Raw genomic sequence first — 18079 nt, forward strand, 5'->3', positions numbered from 1 at the left:
TGAGTATGCAACTCAGCTGGACAACTAATTCCCAACCAGTTTGGACAACAAGTGGAAGTGTGTTTGTATACAATAGTGCTAAGATCAGGCAGCACAATTTATTCAGAAAAGAATTATGTACATAATACATTTAAATACCAATATGTGACAATGGGACAAAGGCAACGAGAGGAGTCAAGTAGCACTTTGGAGTGGAACCCATGCAGACATTTGTATACTTGTGGAAAAAATGACAAAACATTGCTGAAGAATTGCTAATCCGAGCCTGGCATTACAAACCAGGCACAAAAACATTGCAGCAACAGGTTAAACTAACAAAATCACATCAATGCATACCATCCAAGCAAACTTACTTAATTAAACCCCCCCAAACACACACACACACACACAGACACACACACACACACGTCCAGTTAAAATAGTACTAATAAAAATGCATATGTATTTCTATACATTTATATCCATTTTGACATACACACTTGTGAAATCACTAAATGTTCCTTAATACATGTATTATAACATGTTTGCCCATAATCCTTTACTAAAATATTTGATTTCTCTATAGTCAAACTAGAATGAAATTTTTATCAGGTCACAAATGTTTGTTCACATATTTTTTACACTCATTTTACACATATTACTGTGTAATGACATATTTGAAAGAGCCACTTAGTATATATCCAGCTTGATAGAAATTAGTTTGCAATGTTGCAACCAAAAGAAAAAGTATCAAAACAACAAGTGCAACAAATATAACTATAAATGAAGCAAGTTTGAAAATGAGTAGACTGTAACATAAAAAGTAGCACTTACACAAAAAAAAAAAATCAAGCATTAAAGATTTAAACTGACCTGTAAAATGGACTGGAGATGCGCACAGAACAGGGCGCAGGTGTGCGCTAATCAATTACTATCACCTCATTAGGTTACCATCTACTCCTGAATCATGCAGCTGAAAATTAATTGTCTTAATTGGCGTATTCGAGATCCTTGCAGGAAACTGGCAGGTGAGTTCACTAGATCTCGGGCCCGACTCGCAGTAATACGGCTTGCTGACTGGTGCGTACATACGTGCATTTCATTGATAAATCTGGTCTAGTGTGTAAAGGATGTAGAGGATGAGCCCTCTTTTTTGTTACATTTATAAAAATTATAATCATGTTCAAATATAAAATATAATTGAAAAACTAATAATTTATCTGTAAATAAATATTAGTCCTAATTGTTCCACCTTTTTCTACTCTCTGTGGATATCACTAAAGATACTTGCTACCTTCATAATTTAATAAACCTACAATCTACTACAAATGTTTAATAAATCTTCAAACCTGCAATATTTATTTGTTTGTGTTAGGAGATGCTCATCTGTCTGGCGACTCCGTGCTGTGCACCATCGCAATATAAAACACTGTTCTGTCCAGCGATGTCATTTGCAGCAGCCAGGATAGCTAAGATAGCAGGAGTCCCTGCTTCCCTTTAGTCGTGCAGCCTGATGTATTTATGGCATCACCAGCATCCATTGTAAGACTGTGCACAGCTGAAGGGGATTTCAGAGGCTAATCGGCTCCTGACTCAGTCCTGCACTTCTATTGGCTGCTGGGACTTTAAACCCTCTCTGCTCCCAGTCATCAGGGTCTGTTGTAGCGTTTAGTTGAGCAAATCTTTGCTGTAGTGTGGTTTTGTCTGATTTACTGTTCCTGACCAATATTTTGCCTGCGACCCCCGACTTTACTTGTGTTTTGCCCTTGTGTACTTTGGTGGACAGATATTCTGTGTATGACCTCTGCTCTATATTCTCGACTTGGCATTGTTGGAATCTTGGTACTGCTTTATTTGTGAGCTCCTGGCTTACTGCCAGCCCATTTCTAGACACCATCCCTTGTGTAGTATGTCCTGGGGGCAACCAAGTGCTAGGAGATGCAACCAGTCTACGGAGGCTGAGGGGGGCCTTGCAATAGGTGCAGCATTAGATTGGGCGACTAACGTCTGGTGAGGCCGGTGCTGACCAGGGCCTTACAGTTTGGGTTCAAAACATGTAATGGGTTTCTTCAAAGTCGTTTGCTATTTGTTAGCAAATGTTTTAAATCCTGGACTAGATCCATTCCAGGTTGGCTGAATTACCCAGCTTAACTCATGAAAGTGTATCCTCTCCAGCCTTGGAGAGCTTTATTAAATTAGGCCCATTGTGGGGAAATAGGCTCACTTCCCTCTTCATACTAATACGTAATTTTAGTGCTTGCTGATTCCCCAATAATTTCTTGGCTAAAATGGTTTTACTGCACTTGCATTTAGATCAACTTCCACCATAGAATTCAGGTGATCCATCCATATAGCAGCAAAATAAACATATTAAAGCATACCTAGAATTTTCACTTTACATAAAAGGCTAGGCAACCCTTTTATTTACAGCAAAAATTTGTTTTACTATTTTTTTTTTTTTTTAGTGGCAATTCCCTAAAACAACCACAAAAAAGGGGGGAGGTACAGCACTGCCCACTTAATTCTCGATCACCTATGCGCAGTGACATAGGAAGAAGAACACAGAAGAAGAGGTGGCAGCGCCTGGTGCTCCCTCTGAAGCGGTCTTAAGACAGATAGACTGATCCGCAGGATTGAAGGTAAGTGTGTGTTTTTTGTTGAGTTTTAGCAAAACAATAGCAGACTTAATCTTCCAAAGTACAAATGGAAGATTAAATAGGTAAAGTGTAAAAATACACCTCTTTTTAAGAAACGTAAAGCAGAACTATAGAAAAAAAAAATTAACCTTTTATTTTAGAGATTCCTCGATGGAGCTGGACCTTTCTGAAATTCTTCTTCTTCATCTGGCGCCTCCATCTTCTGTGTTCTCTTCTGGTCCTCTTTGTTACGTCACCCAATCTCGCATTGTGCAGGTTTGAGATCAGGTGACTTAGAGAGATGATCTCAACTGGGCATGCATAGTATCGGCTTTCCTTTCCCCTTAGTGGAAAAAATGCCCCTTCTGTGTATGCCCGATCTCAAAGGAAGGAGCAACCAAGAGCCTCCTGGGATGCATGACATAGGTATCCCATACGGCTCTGCGCTGACATTCAGTCTTGATTACCGATGCACAAAAAATTATGAAATTTTACATTATACAGTTAGGTCCATAAATTTTTTGACACGGACATCTTTTTTCCAACATTGGTTCTGTACCACAATTAGTTTTGAAAGAAACAACTCATTTGCAGTTGAACTGAGACTTTCAGCTTTAATTCAGTGGGTTGAACAAAAAGATTGCATAAAAATGTGAGGAACAAAAGCCTTTTTCTTTTAACACAATCACTTTGTTTCAGGGGCTCAAAAGTAATTGGACAAATAAAAAGCTGAAAATAAAATGTTTATTTCTAATACTTGGTTGAAAACCCTTTGCTGGCAATGACAGCCTGTGCAGAGGGTAGCTGGGAGGAATCCCTGGTAACGGCGCATCAATGGGTGGAAAGTGGTGCTTCTAGAACAGGGCTCCTTATCTTTCTGCTCCCTATGCAATGAAAGAAAGCTGCAAGATAAAAAGGCTTTCCAGAGGGTGCTGGGCAGTGCAGCAGGTTGTCCGTTGTTGCTACTGGGTCCAGGAAGCAAACTTCGAGCCACAAGGCTCCGGGAAGGTGGCTGCTGGAATAACTGGCACAGGGAAGATGGCAGAAGTGGTCTGGGGATCAAAAAAGTTGATGGCGGCATGTGGAGGCTCCTTAAAATGGAAGGAGGGCCCAGAAGCTCCACCAAGATGGCGTTGGGGGGAGGAGTATGGTGGCACAAGCAAAATGGCTGCCGAGCTTGGAGGCTCCAGGAAGATAGTGGCAAATCAGTCTGTAATGCTAAAGAGTGTTGGTACTACTGCAGCCCTATTGGTCACAGGGCTGTTGAAGAGGCTTTACTTGTAGAGGCTGGCTGACGTGAAGGGGTGGCTATAGCTGCAGTCTGGGGCTTTCTGGCTCCTGGGTAAAGCTGGCTGCGGTGTGAGTGGCACCTGATGATGCAAGATCAGAGAGGAGATGTCAGCGTCTGCAAAAGACTGCCTGGAAGTCATGGTGAGGCCTGGGTGTGTGGATGAATGCTTGATGACTGGGCACCAGTGTGGTTGCCCTGGGAGGGTTGGTTTGAAGACTGGTGCTGGGTTGAGGCAGCGGTAGGTACACTAGGTCTGTTGAGGTAGGACCCACAGGTGGGCAGGGCATTGGCGCCAGCAGAGGGGACATGGGGGAACAGGTAAGTGTGGGAAATTCTGTACGTTGTGAGGTGTACATTTGCATCGAGGGACCTTTGGGCTCTCATCTGAAGGCAGGAATGTGGGACAAGATTTGTCACAGCAATGTGTGGACATTGTGTAACATTTCAGCTTAGATAGACTACAAGGCATTGGATGATTCCATGTATGTTTGTAATTGGTTGCAGGCATTGTGATTCATGCTAGTGTTATTGGCAAGAAGGTGTCAGAGCATTGCTCAGCATTGTTCTGCTACCTGGATTGGAGGTAGGTTAGGCAATATTAGGCTGGGGGGGCATTGTTGGCAAAAGAAGACATTGAATCGGCTTTAGGACTCCTGCCAGAGAGCCAGAGGTTCTTGGGTTGCTGGTATTAAAGGGCCCTTGTTGTCGATCGCTGCTTGCCAATAAATTGTACCCTGTTGTGTGCATTGTTTGAAGCTGTTAGCTAGTTTTTGGAGTGAGTGGTTAGGGATTTGGCTGAGGTGCCCTCATTTATTCATATCTTGATGATTTTTTGGGCCTTTGATGTAGGTCCCACTGGCAGTGGATAAATATAGGAGCCCATCCACAGAGTTGGCGTTACTGGGGATTGTCAATTGGAATTCAGGCTGCCGAGGGGTAAGTTGCTAGTGCTGTGGGAAGAGGGTCAGAGGGCAAGGGAACAGCAAAAACGTCAGTTGCTGGACAATAAAAATGAATTTTTCGTGCTGGAAAATGCTGATGGGAAGGATTTTCTCGAAGAGGTTAGCAGCAGCTACCAGCTACAGCAGGGGTCTGGTGCCCAGGGCTCTTTGTGCATCTGACTGGGGATCTTCAGACTGACTTGCTGGTTTGGCAGGAATTCTATAATGGACAACTATAATGGATGGAGGAGCCTATGGTGGTTGCTGATTTGGAACTATTGCAGAGATTTTGGAATCCTTTTCTGCATTATCGACATCTGTGGTTTAATTGTTGAGACATGTAGTCCTGTTGTGTTTAAGTTTGAATATTGCAATCGGTGCACTGCATATTCCTGGTGTTGCTAATAATGCTTTGTCTCAGTTTCAGTGGCAGATTTTCCACAAGATGGAATGGGAGGCTGAGCAGCGTGGAGTTCCATGCCCACCACACTGGGATGCTACAAGGTCTAATTTAGGGAATTGGAGTTGGATATTGGTCTATACTTGCAGATGGATGGTGTAAATCTTAATGCGGTTGGCACAGACCTCTGGTGTCCTGGGATTGAAGAGGGTGTTCAGAGAGCATTGAGGGTTTGGAGGGACACATATGTGTGAGGTTTCTTGCTTGGTGTGGTGGCGGTTGTGGTCCTCGAGGGCAGTATTCTTGGGCTTCCCATCTAATTTTTATTGACACCAATCTTTTGTGTGGAGTCTCTTGAATAGTTTAAAAAGGAGGTGAAATAAGTTAATAATAGGTAATAGGCTGTAATAGGCTGCGAGTGGTTTTGATATTGGGTGATGCTACTGGCAGTAGCAATATCAGTTTGGGGCTGATACCAATTGTGTCTTAAATGCCTAAAAGGAATGGGCAACCTGGGAATACTGTTGAGTGGAATCTGTTAGCATGTTTGGTATGTTTATGTTGGTTTGGCTGTATTATGTTGGTTTAAATGGTATAATTTTAGTATGTGATTGTGGGATTTGGGTTTTTCTGAAGTTGTTTCATAATAGAATTAATTTCATAATAAAAGGCATGCTGGCCATTTGACCAAAACTTGAGTGTGTTTTGGGGATAAGGAGTAAAAGGGAACTGTAGAAAAAGTGGGGCTAAGGAGTAAAGGGAATTGTAGAAAAAGTAAGAGGAGGTCTGCTAGTCCTGTAGTTCCTCAGTCAAGACAGGTCTGGAGCGAGCAAGTTAGGGGAGCAAAGGGGAAGGCCTGCTTGACAGGGAGAACAGCATAGCAGGTAGTCGAGTGTTAATCGTTGTTTAGAGTTATAGAAGGATCAGTTTGGGGTATTGGTCAGAGGGTGGAAATAAGGGTGGGAACAGAGGTTTTAAGGATGAGGGATTAGAGAGATGAGGTAATTCAAAGCTTTAGCTAAACTAGTGTTAGCTTGGTCATTGTGCAGCTGGGAGAAGCTACACCATGGGGCACAGGGACCAGGGACACAGCCCGTCTACTTCCCTCAGCCTGGGATTTGTACGGGGGATGTGTTCCTGCGGTTCTAGCCGGTGCACCCCGCCAGTGGGGTCCTCCTGACCCCGCTCGGGGGGTGCAAAGGCCAGAGCCATGGACTACCAAATTTTTCTCAATTAGGGACCGCTGCTTTAAACTATGGAAGAGCCCTGCAATTTAGAGACCACTTGCATGATTTAAAGCCTTCTGCCCAGAGTAGTGGATGTAAGTATGGATTTAGTAAGTATGGATGTAAGTATGGATTTAGACCTTGTGACCTCTATATAGGCTATTGAGGATATAAATATATTTTTTGGTCCTGTCTTGTTTGGATAGAAGTGTAAGAAATCACAAAGAGATTCACATATTTTGTTGTTCCTGAGATCCAGCTATTTTCTATTTATGACACGATCCCTATGATACCCTACTATAATTCTAGTCTATTTGTTTAACAGATGGGGTTGGGGCTTGTTTACCCTATTTGATATGGAAACAAATGTCATCACCAATGATTAAGATGTAGTTATCCTGAGTAAATAACATCAAGCATATAAAAGGACCTTACATCTCGTGCGAATAGTACGAGGGAGAAATTTGAATTCAACTGGTTCTATTGATTGTAGTTTTTGGAATCCTCAAATTACAGGCACCACATAGACCAATTTTCAATGCTGCTTTTGGGCTATGTATGGAGAAATGTGATTTGGGAGATGGACCCAGGATGGACATGTTTAATTCACTGTTTTTCTAAGCTTCTGTATAGCCTTCATTAGAATTGTCTTGCTCTGCTGTTGTTATTGTTGCTGTAGTTGTCTAAATTTTCTGTTTTTTCAGGTTCTCAACCACACATTTGTAAGTCGTGACGTTAGTTCTGTTTTCTTTTATATGATGTGTACATACCCATGTTTTAATCAATATTAACCTTCCCTTGTGGTCCTTACCCAGAGTTTGGTGAGTTGTACTCTATGTAAGTAGTGCCAAGTAAAATGCAGTCTGCAACATTTTTCAGACATTTATAACTACATTTATCCATCAACATTAAATACATATTTGCATTGAAATATTAAAAACAAGTAAATCTGTTTAGCTCCTAAAAATGAGAATGTAATGAAAATAAAAAAAATAATAATGTTTATGTTTCTTGCAGCTAATAAATATCTTAATAGCAATGAGATAAGCCTACCGTATATGTTTTCCCACCACTTCCAACACAATCTACAAAAAAATAAAATAAAACAGGTCTTTTAAGATATGAAATAATATTTGCTATTTTAAATATACAAAATATTTTATTATAAAAACAAAAGCCCCTCCACTGATCATAAAAAAGACAGGTGAGGCAGTGATTATCAACCTTTTAACACTGGGGAGCCTTTTAACATGAGTAACATATTTCTCATTGCTCAATGAACCCCTTGTAACCCCCAAACAAAAATAGTGAACTAAGGTCCATTACCAATAGAAAATGTGTATGCTAACCACTATGTATTTTAAAAAACACAAGAAAACAGATGAAAATATTTAAATACTTGTACCATAATATTCACATATAAACCAGCTATAGGAACCTAATACCAAGTCTCAAACAAGGGTGATCCAAGCCCCAAGGTGTTATACAAAATCCTCAGATTTTAGCTTTTCCAAATTTGAACTGGACTCCTAATTTTAACAATTAAGTTATAATCCAAGTATTGGAAGAAACATCAGCCGATGACAGGCTCTCATATTGGCATGCCTTCACCTATACAAAAGATGCAGGATAACCACACAATTTTGTGCTGATTTGCTATAGTGACAGGATAGGTCAGCGTGAAGCTGGTAAAAAGGAGAGATAGGATTAGGAAGTAAACCAAAAAATAATATACACAGAGAGTGCTTGCCATGTTTGTGCTACTGGTGGCTTGTGGGTGAGACGGAGTTTGTGCTGAGCAGCTAATAAAAAGAAAGATCCTTTTCTCTGGACACTTTTTTTTACAATTGTTAATAACATAAGCCAGTTGTGCTAATAGTGTGAATGTTTACCAGGTAATCACAGTATATTTTGCAACATATAAAATTCTTTGCGTTAACATAAGTCTGACAAAACAGTGCATATACAAATTGTGTTGCCTTGAAAAGATTTTGTTTTTGTAGAAGAGTTTTCTGTTAAGTATTCTGTATTTTAAAACTCATTTGAAGAGTTTTATTATTTTCAAATTTTCAAAGTCTGTAGATAATGAATTTGAATAATGAATTTTCACCACCATTATAAATGAGACAATGTATTTTCCAGAAATGAGTAAAGCATAGTACAGTGAAGTTTCTGCATATCCATGGAAGAGGTAAATTGGATTTCCAATTCCTTTGAATAAAAGCCCTATACTTGCTCTAGTTGGGGAGGGGAGTAGGGTTCTAGCTAGTTTTATAGGGTGATCAAGAACAAATTACATGAACTAAGCTAGTTCAAGGCACTGCTGCCATGTGAAAATTCCAGAAGTGCAAATACACTTACCACATCTATACTGAGGACAGCAGTCTTTGCCAGTCGGTGGTATAGTTACAAGTACACTTCCTGGTATATTGCATGGTCTTGTAGGTGTTGGACAAGGATCTGGTGTGCAAAATGTGGAGCCATCTTTAAGACATAAACAGGTTTGGCAGTCCTCTTTCCATGTATCTCCAGGCTAAAAATATGAGAACAAAACCAGAAGTCAAATAAATTTATATTTTTCTAATAAATACAAAAAAACACTAGAGGGCATATTTACAAATTATTCTCCTGCCAATTCAGCGAAAACTTTGCCTACAGGGTTCAAATCTCTCCACATTTTTGGTTTCAGAGCCCAATAAAATATTGACTCGTTCCTACACCTAGTGGCCAAAAGTTCACATCAGTCAAAATCAATCAAGGAAATACTTGTAAATCCAGGTTGAACTCCCTTTAGTCTTCTGATACTCCCCACCTCTCAAAAGTTCCCTTTTGTCTGTAAGGTAAGTATTCATACCAGTGGATTGCTGAGTAATGAGCCTGCACAGTGCAGCACTGGAAATTATAGTTTCAGCTAGAGATTTTTTAAAATAAACACAATTTTTCACCTGAAGCTAGAATTTGTCATTAAGCAAAACTTTATATCAAACTCTCAATGTTCTCTGTTGATGCAAGCACTGTGGAGAAGTTCACACAAGAAGTACTAAAGCAATATTACAAACATTAGAGGTGCCTCTTTTATTTTAGGGTGAAAGGGAACCATTGGCTTGCAAGGTGTTTCAAACACACAGCGGGTAAGGGAGGCGATGGTGGGGGAAAAGGGTAGGACTCCGGGGACCATTGCAAGGATGCGCCCCTTCCTTGTTGGGTATCTGAATAGGGCGGCGACAAAGACGCTTGAAGAAGGTTTTGCAGAGGGGTTCCGCATGCCCTGCAGTTTGGCAGCAATCCCTGCGGAACCGAAGAATTTAAAATCGGCATCAAATTACCCAGCGGTGGTTTCTGAAATATTGGCTAAGGAGGTGAGTTTGGGCAGGATGAGTGGGCCTTTCTAGGATCAGCAGCTGGAAGGTTTTTCTCTGTTGGGCCTGGTGCCCAAAAAGGAGCCGGATAAGTTTAGGATGATACACCATTTGTTGTTGTTGGGGTTGGCTCAGGATTTTACTAAAGAGGTATCTGTTGCGTCCGTTAATAGGAAATTGGCAGGGATGGCTTTTATTGTAAATTAAAGGGAGGGCAGGATTTTTCAAAAGCATTTGTGGTAAGGGTGTTATGGGTTACAGGAAGGGGAGGCAGCCAGCCGGTATAAGGAGACCGGTGTCTTTGGAGCTTTTAAGGGGTTTGTTGAACGTTTTAAGAAGGGTGTGCACAGGAGAGGCTGCTTTTTAGGGCGGCTTTTGTTTTGGCCTTTTTTGGGGCCATGAGAATTGGGGAGTTGGTATGCCAGGCACAAGGGGGGGGGGGGTGTTGCTTCAGGATGTGACATGGACGCGGAAGGAGGTGAGTCTATTCATTCGAAAGTCCAAAACCGATCAGTTGGGTAAGGGTTTTAGAGTGCGGCTTTTCAAGATGGAGCGGTCCCGTCTGCATGGTCACGGTGGTGGATGATTTTCTCAGGGGGAGGCTGCAGATAGGAGGGCTGGTGTTATTACATGAGGACAGGGCCTGCTTGTCCCGTTTTCAGTTTATAGCAGTTTTTAAAAAATGTTTGGGGTTCATGGGAATAGACCCTGGTGTTTACTCGTCTCACTCCTTACAGATTGGGGCACCCACAGAAGCAGCTAGATGGGGATTGGGGGAAAGGATAATTCGGCAGATTGGGCACTGGGATTCGAGGCGTTTTAAGTTATATGTGCGGCTGCACATGCTGGGAGAAAGGGGGAATTTTTTTTCAGGTTCTCAACCACCCACGCAGAAGTTGTGACTTACCGCTGTGTTACATACCTCTGTGTTAATCATTATTACCTCCTCTGTGGTCCCAACCCAGAGACTGGACACTTTTTCTTTCAGTGAGCAGTGTCAAGCGAAATGCTGTCCCAGAAATTTATAACAGCATCTAATTCATCATTATTAAATACTTAATTGGCATTTTATTATTGAAAACCAGTCAAACAAATTACAACAAAAAAAGTTATGCATTTTTGTTTCTTGTAGCCAATAATTATATTAACTTTACAGTAATGAGATGAGCCTACCTTTAAATTGTCCTGATTATTTCCAATACAAACTACAAAAAATAAATAAAACAGGTCATTTAGAAATTAAATCATATATGCTGTTTTATATGTAGCACCTGCTTAGGTGTAAAAAAAATATACCAAAAATATACCAATAATACCAGTGCTGTGTATGCTAAGTGCACCGCCACATATTATAAAAAGCAGAAGAATATATGAAAATATTTAATTACCTAACAGAACACCTTTTACAATAAAATATCTCTCATATCAAACTCGATTTAATTTAGGTATCATAGCATAATACTTCTCACAAAGCAATCTAACCAATCTTACCCTGTTTCCCCTATAATAAGGCACTGTCCTATATTTTTTGAAATACCAAAATATGCCCTAGGTCTTATTTTCAGGGGGGTATTTTTCCATGAGGAAGACTACAGTACACATTTATTGTTGAAAATCACTCATGTGCAATTGATTGTCCCCTTCTGATCACTCATGTGCCATTGATTGTCCCCTTCTGATCGGATGTCTTATTTGCGGGGGGTGCTTTATTTTAATTGTTTGAGCAAAAATCGGGGGGTGGCTTATTTGATGGGGATGCCTTATCATCGGGGAAACACGGTAGCTACTTTAAATTTCATAGTGGTTTCTTTGTTGAATTGTCAGTTGGGATACATCTGGAAAGATCTGAACCTGTGCTTCATCCATGCAAAGATCCAGGTAGGTTTTAGAAGCCTGTATTATATCCTCCTTAAGTAAATAATAATGTAGTCTAGCAAGCACATTTATAGGTAGACTATCTTTTTTAGGCCATGCGTTTTGTTGATCTCTAAATGATTCTGGGCGATCCAGTAATAGTATGCACATAATGGGACTGATTTATTAACGCTCTTTAAGGCTAGAGAAAATACGCTTTCATCAGTAAACCTGGGTGATCCAGAAAACCTGAAATAGATTTCTTAAAAGTCATTTGTTACCAAATGTTTTCAATCCTGGACCGGCCAACGTGGGAAAAAAAACATTGTGCATTTGCGTTATGTATTGCTAAACATTTACATTTCAGGAATTAGGAGAGGTAGTAAGAGAAAGGAAGACAATTGTTTGTAGGCTTAAGGGGAAATTGCTATCTTTGCTAGTATACTATGCACCAACAATAGGACAAGTAAATTATTTTCAAGATTTAATTGTAAAAATTAAAGTAAATAAAGGGGAGTTGATTTTGTTGGGGGACGCTAATCTAGATCACGATCAGGTATTAGATAAATCTAGAACCTTCAGGTATCCAGACATTGTCATAACTTTTCTTTATTATTAAGGGAGTTTAACTTAGATAGGTAGATGTTTGGTGGGACTCCACCCCTTTAACAGAGACTATTCTTATTGCTCGGCAACACACAAACAATACTTAAGAAATCCTTTAGTTGTTAAAAGTAATATTTCTACAACTATATTGTCAGATCATGATCCTGTAATGATTAAACTGAGGAGGTGGGGAGAAAGACCATCAGGGTTTAGATGGAGGGTGAATGGGAACATTTTACCTAATTATGCAGTTGTTAAAGAAATTTAGCAGGTGATTGATGATTTTTTTCCTATAAACAAGGCTGATGAAATGTCACCATACATATTCCTCTGAGGTAAGGGAGCAACTGACAGGAGGTCACATAACCTGGACCAGGAAGTGAACATAGGATGGGATCCCTGAGCAAAGTTGGTGCAGGCAGCAAGGGGGTACAAGGTGGGTGACACTGAAGAGGGCACAGATCCACTTGTCCTGTGACAGATACAATTTACATTCCATTCTCCTCTACCAAGAAGTGTTCTTACCCCAAGGATTAGCCCAAAAAGCATTGTGTTCTGAAAAGCCATTGCATGTACTCTTGAATATTTTTACTTTCAGAAAAAAAACAAAATGTCAATATGCGACATAACAGTTCTCCACTCAGAAGATATGGTGAATTTATCCAACTGCTTACATAACCTATCCATGATATTATTCAAGTGCTGATTTGTGATAATACCAGTAATGACCTTGCTTGAAGAATTTAACCCCCCTAGCGGTATTCACGAGTGTGATTCGTGGTGGATTTTACCTGCAAACAGCGGTAATCACGGGGTCGCTAAAAATAAACCCCACTTACCTTGTTCCTTTGGCATCCTGCTGGTCTGTCCAGGTCCTCGGGGGGTGTCCACCTTCTCGTATCTTCTCCCGGCAATTGCACTGACCTTCTCTGGAGTTTCCTGGTGACGTTGGTGCATGCGTCAGTTCGTGCGGGAGGCACGTCGGGAAATTAAAATAATTTTGTGTTGGATTCAATACAATATAACTTTATTGAGTCCAATACAAAGAAATCTGTATATATACTACATGGTACTGTATGTTATGTTATGTTACATTACAAGTTTCATTATTTTATGCACCTTTTTGTTAAAATATTTTTTTTTTAATTTAACCTCCCTAGCGGTAACCCTGAGTGTGACTCGGGGTAGAAAAAAGTTGCTAAAAGCGGTAACCCCGAGCGAGTCACACTCGGGGTAGATAAACCTATGGGAAGGTTAGTAAATAGACCCTTACCTGATCCACCGGCGTCCCGTGTCGTCCATTGCCATGATCTCCGTCTTTTTCTCTCTGGCCGGCTTCTGCATCCAATGAGTCACCGGGCAGTTCCCGGTGACGTCGGTGCATGTGTACGTTGCCGGCGGGGCGGGAAATTCAAAATCCATTTGTATTGCATTCATTACAAAACAACTGTATTAGATTTATATGTGTAAAAGTAGTACATTGTTTTCAAGAACATTTATTTTACAGTATATATATATATATATATGTTTGTATTTTTGTTAAATATATAGATTTTATAATTTATTCAATTTTTTTATTTTTACATGATTTTGTGTTTCAAACCTTATTATACTAATACTAATATATTAGTATATATGAGTATATTATACTCATATAATATACTGTAAAATAAATTTTCATGAAAAACAATGTCCTGCTTTTAGACATATAAAACCGCAAAGAAATGAACCGCTAGGGAGGTTAAAGTTTATTATTAAATTTATTAAAAATTGGAAATATTTTGGTAAGTTTTGCCTACGTATTATAAGCCTAAATTGTAAAACATATTTCTATGCAAAACAATGTAATGCTTTTTGCATAAAAATATGGACAGAATTAGAACACCAGGGGGGTTAATTCACTTTTACTAGATCTGTCTGTTGTTTTTTTTAATTGTATTGAATTTGACTATAATTAGACAAAAGAGGAAAACACTGGGACATTAAAGTGTCAATATTAAAATGATCCAGGTTTGAGTCTCAGGGCCTGATTTATGAAAGCTCTCCAAGACTGGAGAAAATACACTTTCATTAGTGAAGCTGGGTGATCCAGCAAATCTCCAATGGATTAGCAAATGTTTTCAATCCTTGACCAGATCCATTCCAGATTTGCTGAGTCACCCAGCTTCACTGGTGAAAGTGTATTCTCTTCAGCCTTGGAGAGCTTCAATAAATCAGGGTCTATTGCACCTAATCTCATTTTACACAATCTGATCTTTTTGTAAACATCTTTCTAGTTCTAGCAAGGAGTTTCTCTCCCAAGCCCAAAAGAACGTATGTGGTGAAGAAATGTGAATAAGTGAAATATAAGAAAAGGCAAAGAATTAGAGGCAAAGGGCCCTAAGCAGTCAGGAAGGGTCATAAAGAGTCAGTCATCCAATACTTACAGTGATTCTTCTGATACACTGTTTTTCTCCTGCATTTTATCCATACCAAGAAATCATTTTTTGGCAGGCTGGCTAACGGGTAGGCAGTTTTAAAAAGCTGAGAGTTACACTGCCGAATTGGGTAAACTGGAAGAGGTAAATCTCTGATGTTTTAGGAAGGCCTGCCTAATTTTTTCTTAGGAAGACCCTGGTAATGACCCTTTAGTATGGCTTACCAGGTTTCTCAGTCATGCAGTCCTAATGCACAGGGCTAATTTAAAAAGTACTGTACATGCAAGGCTTTTTCACAGGACAGTCCATATGGTAAATAATTGATTGGTAACTACACATTGACAGATTCATGAAAATTAGAGACATTTACACCTCCAATAGACTGAATTTACAAGACTTACTTTCTCTCTTACTGTCTTTGGGTGTGCCAGAATATTGATTACTTTAGATATAACCTCTGTTCATAATGTCTCCACATAAGAAAATAAAGGGGAATAGGTACCTTGATTGCTAGTGGGAGGATAGTCTTCCATACCTTAAAACCTACCTCCCAAACTTCTTCTTGGTCATGAGTAACTTATCAGCCTTTATTACAAAAGCCCAATACATACATCAAAAGAATGTTAGGTGATTGTTGCTGGAAACAATTTTTTGTGATCATTTTTAGTAAATAAAATGAATGAAAAAGTGATTTACACACACACTACACTTCTGTTTAGTGAAGAAGGGGGGGAGGGGGGCAAGTAAGTGACACTCTACTATTAAGATTAGCAGATGGATAGATAGATTGATGCATGATGTTAGTGGACACATAGATTAGTTGATTAGTTGTTATGTTAGACTGTTGTCTAAGGAGCACAAGCAAGAATCATCTGACATAGCTAAAGTAAAATCACTTGTGTAAAAGACACAATTCTCTCTTTTTTACATCACATTTATGTAACTATAATGCAGGATTTTCTCATATCCTGCTCTTCATATATCAAAGAAGAATATTCTTCACAGCATGAGAGGTAAATGTAGCAACACACTTCTGGTTGGTGCAAACTGCAAATGATAATGTAAGTAGGTCAGTTTAACCATTTCAGGTACAAGATTCTTTTTCTAGAAGTAATATTGGCATATCCATCTATCACAACAACAGAACAGAACAAGACATTTTGACATTAATTCACTTTAAGCATGGATTATTAATGGTTAACAAAAACTTACATGGACAGGTGAGCTTATAGCAGCATTCTTTTGTACTAAAAACTGGCATTGGTGAAGAACAGTTAGCGGGCGTCTGAGATGGACATATGATTTCTGTAAAATTGACCTTCCCAGTTGCTGAACAATTTATAGATTCACAAGGAGGGGGTGTCTAAAAATATTATAAAAAAAACCTGCAGTTAAAAAAAAGTTCTAAAAAATACATTTTTTATGCTTACTTGTTAAGGTATTATACAATTAAGTATTTGATCCTGTGCAAGTAGAAACATTTTATACAGCTGACTGTATTTTACCATAATGGCATATAGCTTGTGCTTAGGGCAGCAAGGCTACAAGATGCAGCACCATTCCTCAAAATTTACAAACTGTGATAAAACTTTCTTACTACCCACTTTTGGACATTTGTGACTAAACTCACCAAGAGACCTGTAAGGGGAAGGTGATGCAGGGGGTGTTCAGGGGAGTCCAAAGGTTTCTTACAGTTCAGGAAAGAAAACAATAAAGTCAAAGGGCCCAGGGTCCACTAAACACCAGTGAACAATTTAAACAATACTTTTCTATTTATCTTTTTTTTGTTGAACCTATCTTTTTGTCTGATGCTTATTTCAAAGTAGGTCAAACACAACGTGCAACATAATTTATCTAAAAACATTCTGATTTTAATTAATCTTTATCCTGTACAGACTGTTGTACGAATTTAATACACTGGTGCATATAGCAGTCCACACTATACCCGGAACAATGCACATTTCTCCATATGCCATACTCCCTTAAATGTACATGCCAGCACACACTATACCTAGCACAGTGCACAAAGTTCCCCATTACTCTTTATCCTATACAGACTGTCAATGCAAATGTATAGACTAGTTTACATAGCAGAACACAACGCAACCAGCACAGAGCAGCACACACCATACAGTGTACTGAGCAGCACACACTACACCTAGCAAAGTGTACTTAGCTGTGCCCAGTGATTACAAAATAACACTCTACATCAAGCACATTGGACACAGCACACAGAACCATAAACTGTTCTCCATACCCTTTCATAAAAAACATACATGAATACACCATACCCTACTAAATGCCCAGCAATACACAAATACCCAGCACACTGGCCTTAGCAACACTATGATCACTCACAGCTCCAGTCTCAATGTTCAAATGTCCCCATGATCTTTCTGTGTCTCTTGCATTCCCCTATGCCTTTGGTTACCCTTTGTCACCCATGCCTCCAGTGTATACTTGTGTCTTCTGCTATATCATGTGTCCTCCATTCCTGTCCTGGTGCTGTCTGGGTCCCTTTCACGCTCCAGTGTCCTGCTACCCAATGTCACCTATGTCTCTTTGTTGCCTTCTGGTACCCCTGGCTTTGTTCCTGACCTCATCTGTTTGCTGCCTGCCTCAACCCTGGCTATCTTCGACTACTCTAGCAAATAAATGCTTTTGCATTGACTACCAGGAGCCTTTCCACACATTTTTTTTTAGAGAAATGGCTCTTAAGAGGTGGAGTTCTGGGGATGTGACAAAATCAATAGGAACTGAAGGAACAGTGTTTTTCTCACACGCTGAAAAAAGCTGGTGGTTTCTTTGCTACAGAACCAAAGTTAAGGAAAACATAAAGCTTGAACATAATCTAGAGGGGATGAGTAGTTTTTGTGGTGCAGTGTGGGCAATGCCTGGGCAAGGAGTCCCTGTCACCAACTTGAATAGGGTATAATGCAGACTGCATTTTATTTGCAGAGTTGCAAAGTTTTTGCTTTTCATAAATGTAATTTTATTCATATGCAGTGTAAATGTGCTAGAAAAATTGACTGCTCCGGGAAAGCAATTTCCAGCATAACTGTCTCCATATATGCATATGATAGCCCTCCCTTCTAGGGAACTTTTTAAGAAATTCACAGACAGGTGATGGTTGTTGTGTGTAGGCTAGTTGTTAAAGATTCTCAGAAGTACCCACTGCATTCACATACAAAAAGTTTAGTATGGTGTTTAAATATAAATATAAATTAACACTGGCTTACTCTGTTTTATACAAATGTATAAAAGCACATCCCTCTTCAATTGTACTACATGAAGAATGATAATGCTCAGTACAAAAAAGTAATCAGTAGTAGGGAAGTACTCACTGATGGAATGGAGTGGATGGCTGAAG

The 18079-nt window shown here is 39.6% G+C and overlaps 1 protein-coding gene across 1 annotated transcript in view; it reads right to left on the bottom strand.

Annotated features, from left to right (window-relative positions):
* Positions 1-18079, bottom strand: part of LOC140337867 (von Willebrand factor-like) — an 83627-nt gene extending 65548 nt beyond the window's left edge. Inside the window, exons 1-5 of the mRNA XM_072421718.1 lie at positions 18054-18079; positions 15922-16072; positions 11006-11037; positions 8835-9006; positions 7527-7558 (exon numbers count right to left, since the gene is read on the bottom strand). Of these exons, the coding sequence (XP_072277819.1) occupies positions 7527-7558; positions 8835-9006; positions 11006-11037; positions 15922-15970 (285 nt within the window). The 5' untranslated portion in view covers positions 15971-16072; positions 18054-18079. The remainder of the gene's footprint in view (positions 1-7526; positions 7559-8834; positions 9007-11005; positions 11038-15921; positions 16073-18053) is intronic.

This window comes from Pyxicephalus adspersus, chromosome 9 (genome assembly GCF_032062135.1).
Source record: "Pyxicephalus adspersus chromosome 9, UCB_Pads_2.0, whole genome shotgun sequence".
In the NCBI taxonomy this organism is placed as follows: domain Eukaryota; kingdom Metazoa; phylum Chordata; class Amphibia; order Anura; family Pyxicephalidae; genus Pyxicephalus; species Pyxicephalus adspersus.